Source organism: Ciconia boyciana, chromosome 22 (genome assembly GCF_034638445.1).
Source record: "Ciconia boyciana chromosome 22, ASM3463844v1, whole genome shotgun sequence".
NCBI lineage: Eukaryota > Metazoa > Chordata > Aves > Ciconiiformes > Ciconiidae > Ciconia > Ciconia boyciana.
Window position 1 is genome coordinate 2,963,889 of NC_132955.1, and position 13,430 is coordinate 2,977,318.

At 52.4% G+C, this 13,430-nt stretch overlaps 1 protein-coding gene and 1 non-coding gene across 3 annotated transcripts in view; both read left to right on the forward strand.

Annotated features, from left to right (window-relative positions):
* The window catches only part of IGF2BP1 (insulin like growth factor 2 mRNA binding protein 1), a 38,262-nt gene extending 28,683 nt beyond the window's left edge, over positions 1–9,579 (forward strand). The window contains exons 13-16 of one of the 2 annotated variants that reach the window (XR_012046124.1): positions 91–222; positions 416–529; positions 945–5,421; positions 8,422–9,579. Coding sequence is in view for 1 of the 2 variants with exons in the window: in XM_072886102.1 (XP_072742203.1) it covers positions 91–222; positions 416–529; positions 945–1,037 (339 nt within the window). In the remaining variant the exon portion in view is untranslated. Of the gene's footprint in view, positions 1–90; positions 223–415; positions 530–944; positions 6,710–8,421 lie in introns of those variants that run through there. The other variant, XM_072886102.1, reaches the window with a different exon arrangement.
* Positions 9,580–10,883: 1,304 nt separating this feature from the next.
* TRNAQ-UUG (transfer RNA glutamine (anticodon UUG)) lies at positions 10,884–10,955 on the forward strand. Its single transcript has one exon. It is a non-coding gene; the product is annotated as a tRNA-Gln (tRNA).
* The last annotated feature ends 2,475 nt before the right edge of the window (positions 10,956–13,430 follow it).

Below are 13,430 nucleotides of genomic sequence, written 5' to 3' on the forward strand. Positions count from 1 at the left end.
CCAGGGGTGAAGACTCACTGAGCCGGTGGGGACACGCGGGGGTAGGACATCTCGGACGGCGCCTGACTCCGTGCTCCCTCCCCTCCGCAGGCGCAAGGCAGGATTTATGGGAAGCTGAAGGAGGAAAACTTCTTTGGACCGAAGGAAGAAGTGAAGCTGGAGACGCACATCCGGGTCCCTGCCTCGGCCGCGGGCAGGGTCATCGGCAAAGGGGGCAAAACCGTAAGCAGAAGCAATGCTTGGGTGGGGATGGGAACGCCCTTGGAGAGGGGACATCCCTGGGAGGGTGGCTGCTTCATGCCAGTGCCGGGGGACATCCCAGCGACAGATTTCCCGGTGGCCTGGCTGGGATTTCCCGGAGGGGCTCGTCCTTCTGGCACGGCGCGACGGGGTGGTCTCTGCCCCTTCCCTGCAGGTCAACGAGCTGCAGAACCTGACGGCGGCAGAGGTGGTGGTGCCGCGGGACCAGACCCCTGACGAGAACGAGCAGGTCATCGTGAAGATCATCGGGCACTTCTACGCCAGCCAGGTATGGCCCCAGCGGCTCCCACACCGGCGCTGGTGGGTTCTCTGATGGCTCGTATGGGGTTGTGTCCACATGTGTATCCTCCTCTGGATTTTTTCCACTCCTGGCTGGTGGTGTTTGCAGAAGTGGGTGTTGGCGAGCTGTGCCCTTTGCCATGGGTGACGCTGTGGGACGGCGGGGGAAGGAGGGAGAGCTGTGGGAGTGTGTGCACACGCAGAGCATCACCTCCCAAACCCAACTTCTGGAGGAAACCACGCTAAAAATCGGGCAGGAAGGGATCTCCGGGAGCAACTTCACCCAGCCCTGCTGAACACTGTAGCATCTTTCACAACATGCAAAGCCGTTTCCCTCGCCCCTGGGGTCTCGCCGGCTCCAGGGTCCCCCCTCCAGTTCCCCCCTTTGCTCTTCTCATCCGCAGATGGCTCAGCGCAAGATCCGAGACATCCTGGCCCAGGTGAAGCAGCAGCACCAGAAGGGACAGAGCGGCCAGACGCAAGCGCGGAGGAAATAAGAGCAGCACCGACACCAACCTGAAAAGCGGAACAAGCCAATGCCGGGCTTAAGAGTGGCTGGGAATCAGTTACCGTAGACAGATGCTAATTTTTTCATTAACCGATCGAGATTAAAGGGCAGTTTGATTGGCTTCCAAGGTAGATGGCTAGGGTAAAAAAAAAAAAATAATAATAATCAGATCTGTTTTTAGCTCCACGTGCCAGGACAGCTACTTAAATGAAGCGAGAGGTGCTGCAACGCGCTGGGCCAACCGGCTGCTCTGTTGAGGCTGGCGCGGCACCGGGTGCCCGGGGACGACGGCACGGCGAAGCCGCGGCCGCTGCGGCGCTGGGTCCCCTCTCGCGGGTGCAGCATTTGCCCTCTCATTTAAGTAGCCTTTGGAGGTCCCGTCCCAGCTGGGGCACCCGGCGGCTGCGTCTCCCCGACCCCTCGCTCCCTCCCTCCCTGCGGCTGGTGGATATTCCCAGAGCGACGTTAAGCCTTTTGGAGCATTTCATTTGGATTTTTTTTCCCATTTTAATTTTTTTTTTTTTTTTAGGAGAAATTCCAGTGGATTCTTACCAACCCCTGTTGGTAACGAGATCCATTGCGGGGGCGAGGTGGGGAAGATAAACCCCCCACCTTGGCGCCAAATGGATTTGGGTCCCTTGGGAGCTCTGCACCGCTCCAGTCTCAGAACCACCGGCGGGCGGGTGGGAGGGCGGGCAGGATTCCTCCTGCCTGCGCTGCCTGCAGTGCAGTGCCTTGTAAAGCCTTAGAAGCCAGGAGAGCACCTCTATTTTCCAGGATGATTTTTTTTTTTTTCTTTCAGTTGTTTGAATGTTTCTTTTCATTTTAGGTTAGTTTAAAGAAAGAATTTTTTTTTTTAATTTTTTTTTTTTTTAAAGCCTATGAAATAATGGCAGAAGCGGGACATGCGATCATTTTGCTCAGTGATCTCCGCTGTGGAGGTGACGACCCGTCCTAGAGACGAGGCAAACTGTCCGGGGAAGGGAAGGGGCGAGGGAAGGGCTTTTGCTTTTCCCTCCTCCTTTCAGGCAACAGCAATAAACCACCACCAAAAAAAAGAAAAAAAAAAAAAAAAAAAAAAAAGGCAAGAAACCCCTGCTTGGTAGGAAACATTGAATTAATCTTCATCTCTTTAGTAATCAGATTATGGGAACTAAATGCATGCAGAATGGTTTGGGGGATCGGGAGGGAGCCGGAGGGGTTGAGGGGTGCAGCGGAGAGATGCCCAACCGCAGGGGACTCGGCTTTGCCGCTCAGCCGGGGCCGGTTTTGTTCCCGACTCCTTTGCCACGTCCTCTGCCAGCTGCCCTCGGCCTCAGTTTCCCCACCCGGAGCAGGAGGTTTGTGCCCCGAAATCCCGTTGGAGCCTCCGGGGACTCAGCCGTGGGGGAATACAGGGGTTTTTCAGAAAACACCCAGGGAATATTTTTATTAGCAAGCTGGGGAGGTGGCAGCTCACGTGAACTCCCCTGGGGCTATTTGTGTCTTATTCCCCCCCCCTCCAAATCTCTCTAGGTGGGGAAAAAATATTCTTGAAATTTGGCACATTTTTATTAGTTTATAAAGGTATTTTTTTCATTATTTAAAAAAAAAAAAACCAAACCGCCAACCACCACCCTCCTTTCTGCAGTAAGAATAACTGTTCTCATGAGACAATACCAAATATATACGTCAAACGAATGTAATATGGTTACTGATTCCCGTCACTCTTATGTGGATTTTATATTTTAGATATATTTTAATGATTTGTTTTTAATATTGAGTATTTGGAAGGGACAGTAACTGCTGCCATCGCCTCTTCCAGGCAGGGGAAGGTCTTGTCTCCACGGCGGGGCTGGGGCAGCCCCCGCACCGCAGTTTTTTTGCTGCAAATCCAGCCAAAATGTGGATTTATGATGATTTTCCTGCAAATTGGGGTGGGAGGATGGAAAAGCAAAATTAGGATTAATTTTGGCGGAGAGGGATGATGCCCGATCCCGCACCCACCGGGTGGGAGGAGACCCGGGAGCAACCCCCAGGTGAGCCAATTTGGGGCTAAAAGGAGGGAATTTGGAAGAAACCTCGCACTGATGCTTTTACCCGTTTATTTTCTGAAGTGGAGACCAGCCCTCCCGCTCCAGCAGGCGTTTTCCTGGGCGCATCCTCCAAAGCCAAACCCGGCTTGAAATTCAGCTCATGCGGCGTCAGGAAGGCGGGTGGTTCATTGATAAGGGAACATGGCAGCAGTTACTGTCCTCTAAACCATTGCAACAACAGGGAGATGTGGGGGAAGGCCAGGTATTGCTGTGTGTTTGAGCAATGAGAGAAAAAAAAAGAAGAAAAAAAAAAAAAAAAAGAAGAGAAAAGAAAAAAAAAAGCTACCTCAAGGTATGAAGTTACCTCAGCAATTGATTTTTTTTTTTTTTTTTTTTTTTGGGGCTTGCTGATATTTTATATAAAAGCTGATAGTCTTGAATATTTTATTTTTTTAATGAAAAGAGAAGTTAAGTTTCATAATTTCTTATGAGCCAGGAGTTATGTGCAGGTAACCAAGTATTATGAGCTCTCTATGGAGAACGACAGGAATTTCAGACATAGTGGAAAAGATGGCAGCAGCAGCTTTTTTTTTTTTTTTTCTGGCCTTTTCAAGCCAGTTAATGAATTTCACCACAACACAAGAGCTGTCAGATGTCACGACTCTTCAAGACCGTGGACAAATTGGAGCCCACCAACTTTTCAATTGGAAAAACTTTCTTTCTTTCTTTTTTTCTTTTTTTTTTTGTTTTGTTTTTTTTTTTAATTAAATTTTAAAAAACCCAACCAAAACCCGCCACTGGCTGAAAGGCCTTTCTCCATCCAACTCCATCGAGAAATCAACTTATTAAAGAGCTTTGGGATCAGAAATCTTCCACTCCCAGGGATGCGAGGACGGACTCCTAGGCAGCGTTGACTATGCAAAGTGGGGTACACGGGGTTTGCTGGTATTTAAACCGCACCAGCTCAGGCGATTTTTTTTTCAAACACTTGGAAGCCATATATATACATATATATATATATATATTTATATATATCCCAGAACCCAAACGAATCGGTCTCCTGTGTTGCCACGGAGGCAGCGTCGAACCATCTTCTCCACTATGATGCTGTTAAATATTTTACAGAGATTTGCCTCCGTTTTACCGAGGATAAGCAATTTAAAAAAAAAAAAAAAAAAAAGTGAGAAGGAGAGAGAGAAAAATTAATGGGAGCCAATTTTTTTTATATAAACACACATCGAGGAGAGATGAATCCAACCCTGAGGACCGATGGGCCTGAACCTCTCTGCCTGCTCTAAAAGGTTCACGGGGAGATTTTTAAAGTCCCATCTTTGCTATTTTTCACCGTACCTGCAGGAAAAAGACCCTTTTTTGAATGTTAGTTTAAAAATATAAAAAATTCAGTGGTGGTAAAGTCAATTCGGGAGCGACGGGCGCTGCTGTCTCCATCCCACCGCCCCATGCCTCTCCCCCCCTCAAAAAAATTCGGGATGGGTGAGGAGCGCGGGGTCCAGCCCGTCGCTGGCAGTAGGGAAGCGCTGACCCTTTTTTTCCCCCCTAAATTTGGGGTCAAAGGAGCAAAATTAGGGCTGGTAGCGCCCGGCCAGCAGCTTCTGCCCCTCGGGGTGGTGGGAGAGGGGCTTCCGCAGGGTTTTCCTAATTTTTTTTTTTTTTTTTTTTTTTTTAGGAAGACTGGCATTTGTCCTAGGAAAAACGGTTTCTTATTACTTGAAATCTCTGGCTCTCTACTTTTTTTTTTTTCCAGCCTTGCACAGAACAGTGTATTCAGACATCGGTGATTATAATTGTCTTTTCCAACAGCAAGCGTTTTTGATAACTGGTTCAAACTGTATCATTGAGGGATAAAAAAAAAAAAAAAAAACAAATCCCACCCCAAGCACCCCCAGTCCTGTTGATCTGGTTGTTGCAGTGAGAAGATCTTGACCTAAAATCTGATGATTCAGGGAAACCTTTGATGCTTCCCCCCCCGCAAGCTGGTCCCGCTGCCGTAACATAGGAGCGATCGGTGCTTTTTTTTGGGGGGGGGGCGGGAATCTTTTTGTTTTCCCAAGGGAAATTATTTATATAAAGTGATTTGCAGTAAGGAAGACGCCTCCAAGCATCTCCCATCTTTCTCTGGAGTCAAGCTGAGCTGGAAAGAGTGAAAGCGGGATAAACTGGGATCCCCGGTGCGGCTGGCCGGTGAGATGGGTGGCAGGAGACGCGAGCGAGCCCTGGATCAGGCCTGGAACGAATAAGCAGGAAAAAAAAAGCTCTAGTGAACCCCGAAAGCAAGCAGGAAGGATCCCCGGCCCCGCAGTAACTCCTCTAGCCGCTCTCTTTGCACCAGAATAAAAGGTAATTTAGGGGAAACCTCCGCACAGAGGGGTGAGCGGCACCGTCGGCTCCTCTCTGCCTTGTTTTTATCCTAGCAGAAATCATTGGGGTTTTTAATTCTTTTTTTTGAATTTTTTTTTTTTTTCCCCATGAGCAAGGAGCAGCCCCAGCCCTGCCCCGGCCTGGGGCGTGCGGGGGGGGGGACGGCCGCTGTCTGAAGCGTCCTTGTCTGTGGGGTGAGGAGGGATGCGGAGTTTTTAAGTTGGGGCAGGGGGACGTAGGGAGCCTCTGGGCAGGAGAGGGGAACGGAGTAAAATGGGTTTCCGCTCGCTGGGTCGTACCGGGGAGGAGTTGCAGGCAGGCAGGCAGCGAGCAGGCAGGGCTTGTGCTGCTGGCTGCCTCTCCTGCCATGGGGCAAACAGGAGAGCAAGGAAGCAAAGCACTTCTCCGTGCCTCAGTTTCCCCCCCGGCAGGGTGATGCTGCTCTCCTACCTCACAGGGCTGGCGTGAGGAGGAACAAATTCACCTCTCGGAAGCACTTGGTGCTCCTCGGTGCCGTATCCCGTGCAAAGCATCGCCGGAACGAGCCAGCGCCGTGCTACGCAGAGACTTGGATTTGGGGGTTCGCCTCATTTTAATGCTGTCAGAGTCTTCTTTTGCCATTCAGCTGGAGAAAAAGAGAGAAAAAGGAAAAAAAAAATAAATCCCCAAATCCCAGCTAATGTTTCTTCTCTTCCAAGCTCTGAACGCTTTCTTGGCTGCTAAGAGCATCCATGGGCTCAGCAGCGGTGCCAGGGCCGTGCTCCCTCCCTGCAGCCTGACCCGGCTGACGAGCGTGGAAGGGTTTTACGGAGTCAAACTAGAGGAAAATCCATTGTAAATATTGAAAAGAAACTGCCTCTAAGCTACATTTTATGTTTCCTGGGCATTAGGTTTTGGGTTTGTTTTTATTTTTTTAGTGCATAAAAAAAAAAAAAAGAAAAAGAAAAAAGCAGTAAAAGTTAGTCAGATAGTTAATCAGTGCCAGAAAAAAAAAATCTTTTTACATTTCTAGCTCCAACTATTTTGAGTGTTTTCTAGACTCTGAAAAAAAGATCAGAAACGCAGACTTGCTCTAAGACAGTTGAAGACATTTCTTTAATTTAATTTTTTTTTATTGATGTAGGTCTTCCCTCCCTGTCCCCTGCTGGTCCACACAACATAGGCTTTTGCTATTTTTGGAACTTTCTTGTTTTTGGAGAATTTAGTAACCAAGGGTTTGGGTTTATTTTTTTTTTTTGGGGGGGGGGTGTCTGATTTTTTTTCAGTCATTTTTAATTTCTTTTTTCCGTTGTAGCTTTTATTTTGTTTGGATGAAATCGGTGTGATCCTGTGAAACGCGTATTCTCCTGAGAGGGCATGGAAATGTTTAAGCATCCTCATAAAGCGCTGGCTCCCGCCGGCCGCTCGCGTTGTGCCATGCCGAGCGCGGCTGCGGGCTTTCCCAGCCGGAGGGTGAAGGATTTGGCTTCGGATTTGCTTTGGGAGCCGGGAGCGGCGATGGGGCCGCGGGAACGAGCAGTGCTTGAGCTCGGGAGGCTTCGGGCCGCTGGGCGCAGGTGGGTGGCCACGGGCCGCGTACCTGGCGCTTGGGAATCGGCCTCAGAGCGGGTGCTTGGCAGTAACTGTTCAAGGCTAGAGTTAATTCGGGGTGCGCGACGGCGGCTCCGCATCGGCGATGCGTGGGGAGGAGAGAGAGATGCGTCCCCATTCGGTCGAATCAGCCTTTCTTCTTCTTTTTGGTTTTTGTGTTTTCGTTTTTTTTTTTTTTTTTTTTAAATTTATTTCTTTTTCAACACATTTGTGATTGTGGATGAGATCCAGAGCAGAGCGAAACCAGCCAGAGGCTCTTCAATCATGAATTTTTTTTGGAGACCGTGCAGGTGCTGCGAGCTGGAAACGTACACGTGCAAACTACCTCAGAGCTGACAGGGAGCCCCGAGAGATGGACGGGGCGTCCCTCACCGCCCCCCCGCAGCAGGACCCGGCCTCCGGCACCCCCGAGCTCAGCGGAGACCCTCCCGGCTGGTGGGGAGGCAGTTTTGGCGTCCCGGCTTTCCGCCCTGCGGTTAGGGAGAGCTGCATGGTGGAGGAGGAAGAGGAGAGCCGATGAGGAAGGCTCCCAGGGGTGCCGGGAGGGAGGTGGGATGGGATAGTGGCCAAGTCGGACCCCTTGCAAAGTCAGCCCCGGGCTGACTCGGGCGTGCGTTTGATCCCTGCTGCTTTACTGTACGTTACAGAATTATTTAGGGTTTTTTGTTGAAGACGAATACCTCTCTGAGCGGCGGCAGGGCACGGTGGTGGTGGGATGCTCTGCTGGACCGTGGCAGCGGGATGCTCTGCTGGATGGCGGTGGGATGCTCTGCCGGACCACAGCGGTGGGATGCTCTGCCGGACCGTGGCAGCGGGATGCTTTGCCGGACCGTGGCAGCGGAATGCTCTGCCGGACGGCGGTGGGATGCTCTGCCGGACCACGGCAGTGGGATGCTCTGCCGGACCACGGCAGCAGCCTGTCCCCGCCGGCGTGGCAGAGCGATGGGTTATGAACTGTGGAAAGTATTTGGGTGCTGCAGATCAGCACAAGCTAACACCGGAAGAGATTTTTTTGCTTAAAAAAACAAATTTAATTAATAATTTAAGCCCCAGGAGTTGGGATGTACGACAGAACTGAAGCAGGTTTTTTTGGTCCAGTTTGGGAAATGGTCTCTGCAAAGCAACACTAAGTCCAGTGGGAAGGAGTTTGCCGATGTTTTGGGGCGGGGAAGGGCTGATCCGGAGCACGGCCCCGGCAGAGCTGCCCGCGGCAGGGACGGGAGGCAGGGAACGGTGCTGGGCTCCCTGGGCTCTCCCATCGCTGTTGGCGGATCATCCCGGGAAATCGATGGGATTGACTGGAATCGGGGCAGAAAGTAATCCTTGAAATGGCTGTAATTGGTGTGAGCGTTTGTTACCCAGCAGTTAATCGTGTTGGTTCATTCGAAGCGCATCTGGATTCATCTCGGGATCGAATTCCTTGACTTCAGGATGAAATCGGGCCCTAAACCGTGCCACCCCCCCGTGCCACTGCCGCCTCCGTTGGCTCCTGCGGCCGGATTGAAACCCAGCAAATTTTAGGGTGGCTCCAGAGGAGGCAAAACGCCCTGAGAAGCTCAAGATTTTCCTGAGAGCCCCGAGCGGCCGGTGCCCATGGAGACCCTCAGCTTCACTGCACGTCAAACCCGGGGGCACGACCTTATATATAACCAATTCATTTTTGTTTATCTACCTCTTAGCGACAATAGATTAAAAACTAGGTAGTGGCAACTCCACATGCTGTAGTTTAGGGGAAAAAAAAAAAAAATTACTCTCTTCTTCCAAAGAAAAATGTTCTTTAAAAATAGAATTTATGGGCTTTCTTTTCACTTTAAAGTGGTCATTAGTTGTAAAAGCTCCAGACCTCAGCAGTCCGAAATGTTTGGTTGTGACTGATTATTTTTTTTTAATGCTCAAACTTCCATTTCTTTTTTTTTTTTTCCTTTTGAACTTTGATATTTCCTTCTTCCATCAGCAGTACACCTCCATCCTTCTCGCTTCCCTGGCCCGGCGGGGCTGAACCCCGTTTTTTGCTGGGGGAATCGCAGTTGATGGGGTTTTGGTTGTTTTTTTTTTTTTTTCCAGCAGCTTTTTTGGGGCAGGACGGTGGCAGCGGGTTGATGGCAGCATGAGGGGGTGATTGAGCTGAATTTGGGGTGCCACATCACTGCACCCCGACGCCGGGAGCACCCAGCACCTCCTCATCCACGGGACGGGTGCGCCCAAGGGTGCTGCTTCTCCCGGCAGCTGTCCCAATACAATTTCAGGCTATTCAGAAAAAAAAAAATTGTACTTTCCTGTAATGATATTGTTTTTCCTCTTTTCAGCTGATTTCTTTCTTTTTGCCTTTTCCCCCTCCCTCTCCTCCTTGCCTCTTCTAATCCGTGTTCTTCCCTTGTCCCCTCGCATGAGGCAGTTTGTTGGCTTGGATGTGGAGTTGGGATTACGGATGGACGTGGGCTCCGTTTCTCTTCCAGCGAGGTTTTGTTTTTGTTTTTGTTTTTGTTTTTTTTTTTTTTTTCTGCCACAAACCGCTTTACTCCACTGTTTCATTTTTAAAAATAAAGAGAAAAAAAAAAAACAAACAAGCAAAAAAAAAAAAAAAAAAGGTGTTTTTGTGGTTTTGTGGAGTTGGGGGGAGGAAAAAAGAGAGAAATAAGGGGGGAATAGAGAAAAAGAGAGAAATAAGGGGGGAATATGGAAAAAGAGAGACATAAAGGGGGAATAAGGAAAAAAGAAAGACATAAAGGGGAAATAGAAAAAATAAATAAAGGGGGGAAATAAGGAAAAAGAAAGGGGGAAATAGAGAAATAAAGGGGGGAATAGAGAAATAAAGGGGGAAATAGAGAAATAAAGGGGGGAATAGAGAAATAAAGGGGAATAGAGAAATAAAGGGGGAAATAAAGAGAAATAAAGGGGGGAAATAAGGAAAAAAGATAAATAAAGGGGGAAATAAGGAGAAAAGAGAGACATAAAGGGGAAACAGGAAAAAAGAAATAAAGGGGGAAATAAGGAAAAAGAAAGGGGGAATAGAGAAATAAAGGGGGAAATAAGGAAAAAGAGAGAAATAAAGGGGGAAATAAGGAAAAAAGAGAGAAATAAAGGGGGGAAATTGAGAAGGGGGGGAAATTGAGAAAGGGGGGAAATAAGGAAAAATGAGAGAAATAAAGGGGGGAAATTGAGAAGGGGGGGAAATTGAGAAAGGGGGGAAATACCGAAAAAAGAGAGAAATACAGGGGGGAAATGGGTGTTGAGAGTTGGGGTGACAGCGGTGAAGCTCGGGGCCATCCCAGGGGATGCTACAGCCCGTCCTCTGTGCCGGTAGCACCCAAACGGGACCGGTGCTGTGATTTAATAGGGTTTGTAGAATAATTAATATAATTTTCTTGCCTGGGGGTGGGTGCTGGGAGCGGGGGATGGACCCTCTGCAAAGACACACCCCCCTCCCCGGGGGATGCAGCTCTATCCCGGGATGCTGCTCCCCAACCTCTCCGCAGCCTCCGGACCCTCCCGGGTGGCTCAAGGGCACCGAGAGCGACCGACCGGTCGCTCTCGGTGCCCTTGAGCCACCCGGGAGGGTCCGGAGGCTGCCCGCGGCGGGGAGAGACGGGACGGTCCCCCTGACACCCCCCCCCCCACCTCTCCAAGGCCGGGTATGGAGCGGAGCGGGGCCATCCCCGTGGTCCGCGGACGCGCTGCACCGGCACGGGCGGTACCGGAGGGCGATGGGAAGCAGAGCCCCGTTGTCACGGGGGGAATGGTCTACCGGACCGCGGCGTGGGGAAAAGGGGGGGGGGGGAGAGAGGGGGGGATGTCACCCGTGGGCGGCGGTGGGGCAGACTGAGGGTGCGGCGGCGGGCTGTGGACGTAGCGGTCCCATGGTGTAATGGTTAGCACTCTGGACTTTGAATCCAGCGATCCGAGTTCAAATCTCGGTGGGACCTCCTGAGCTTTTTGCCCTCTTCCGCCGTCGCTCCGGTAAGGCGGCGGGAGGTGGCTGCGAACCGGGCCGGGGTGTGCGGGGGGGGAGGGGACAGCTCCCGGTGTCCCCTCCTCCGCGCCCTCCGGGTCCCCGCCGGGCTCCATTTTGTGCGGGGGCACCGGCTCTTCACTGCGCATGCGCGGGAGCGGCGGGGCGGGGCAGAGGCCATCGTGCTCTCTCTCAGCTGCCGGCGCTGATTGGGCGCGCGGGCTGACACTCTCACCTCCCCGCGCTGCTATTGGCTGGAAGCGCGCTCCGCTCCGCCTCCCATGGCGTTATAGTGTAGCGACGCCGTCTCGTCACGGCTCCGCGGCCCCGCCGTGGCGGGTTCGCGAACGCGGGTGGGCGGTGTGAGAGGCCTCGGGGAAGCGGCCCCCAGGGCCCGGCCCTGGCTTAAGCCGCCGTTGGGCCGGAAGCGTCCCGAATCCCTTCTGCGGCAGCTTAGCCGGCTCTGACGCAGGTTTCCAGCTGTTTAACGTCGATTAACGGGTCAAGCCCCTCCGGGCGCAGCGAATCCGGCCGCGTCCGGGTGATCGCCCCGGATTAGAGGCAGCCCGGGCTCCGCTGGCCCCAGAGCCAGGCTCCGGCAGAGGCCACCGGCCCTGCGATCCTGCCCCTCACTGCCGCAAGAAAGACAGAGGCCGCGGGCGAGCTGGCGGGTTTATTTAGCGTCTGCGAGAAAGAACAAAACCACCTTTATTTTTGTCTCTTTTGGCTAGGGAGGTACGCGGAGCGGAGATGCTGGCTGCAGGGGAGCGGTGGGGAACCCCCCACCTGAGGAAGAGCCTCGTCCTTGTGCCCGTCCTCAGCTGGGGAGCCCCCATCTTGGAGTGTCTGGGGACGAGGTGCCGAGGGACCCCCTTTGCCCCATGGACTCGATGCCGAGCAGGGCCGGCCCATCGGGGAGACCAAGCAGTGGCCCGGAAGGCAGGAAAATGCTGCTCCAAGTGGGGTCGAGAGCAATTTCCTACAAGCACAGCATGTAAACTACGGCCAGGCCCGTCTCCATGTGCTCCTGGAGCCCCAGCAGCAGCCACCGGCATCACGGTGGACACACGGCCTTCCCAGCAGGCAGCGGGTACCTGCTGCACCATCGCCTCTTCCCAAACCCTGGGTGGAAGAGGGTTTGTTCCTGCTCTGAGTTTGCAGCCATCGTCTTTGCTGTGTCTAAATCTGCCATGGGACGCGTGTAACCTCCAAGCAGAGGCTGTCTGGGCCTCGGGGGAGTATTTCGCTGTGGGCCCGAGGGCTGCTGCGATGTCAGAGGGGGGCTAGCATGGAGCAGAAGCGGGATGGGGACAGCCTGCAGCAGGGCTGGCACCTGAGGGCCTCTGCGAAATAAAAAGAGCTGCTGCTTCTGGTTGGGGTTGATCATCTGGGGAAGTTTTGGAGACTTTTCCCAAAGATAATACGTAGCTGTAATGGATTTAAAAAACAAACAAGAACAAAAATCCCCAACACCGATACCCCCCCCCCCAAAAAAAAAAAAAAAAAACCACCACAAATCTTCCCCAAAAGTATCACCCTACTGAACTCGGAAGCAGGCTATGCCCAGCTGATGTGCTTTTTTCTATCAAGCAGGGGATGAAATTTGTCCTAAAAAAAGCTGCCCTTGGCAGCAGGAGGCTCACGGCCCAGAGTTGCTAGCTTAGGGCTTGGCAAGTCCTGTCTTGCTCCAAGGAGCTGCTGCCCTCCAAACCTCGTGCTCCAAGTCATCCCTGTCACTGGTGGGACATGGTGGGATGAGACTTTGTAGCCCCTCTGCCCGTACAGGGCCTGGCCGCCCTTCCCTGCCTGCCTGCAGCACGGCTGCAGCAGCAGAGGGGAGCTGACAGCCAAGCGGAGGCAGCGCTCGGAGCCACCACGGTCGAAGGCAGGACCTGACAGCCCTGGGCTTGCTTTTCCACAGCTGCCAGGGGGTTTCCAGGGGAGGAAGCGAGACCAAGAGGCAGAGCGAGGGTTAGAACAAGCTGCCTGGGGCCTTGCTCGTTCCCGTGCCCTGCCCTGTGTTGGGTGAAGCCCACCCAGCCCTGCTCTGGCCATCCCCTGGCTCTTGATGCAAGGCGCACGGTGGGTGCGAGCTGTGGGCTGTAGGAGTGGTGGGCAGCAGTGGTCACGGGCTGGCGGATGTCTAAGAATAAAGAGAATATAGCTTCAGACCCCTGGAAGCCTCAAAGCAGTGGGGCGGGTATTGCCCTTCTGTGCCAGATGGGGAAACTGAGGCACTGAGAGGAACTGACTTGAGCAAGGTCCTGCCGGGAGGCTCTTCTGCAGCAAGCGGCGGCTCAGCTCCGGGGTTGGGCTGCTGGGAGAATTCTGAGACCAGACCAGACACAGCTCTGTGGTTTCATTAAAGCCCAGTTTGCTGCTGGCTGCTAAAAAAATGCAGAAGTTTTGCTTGCAGGAAACCAAATGTAAATCAGCCGTGAGAGCACAA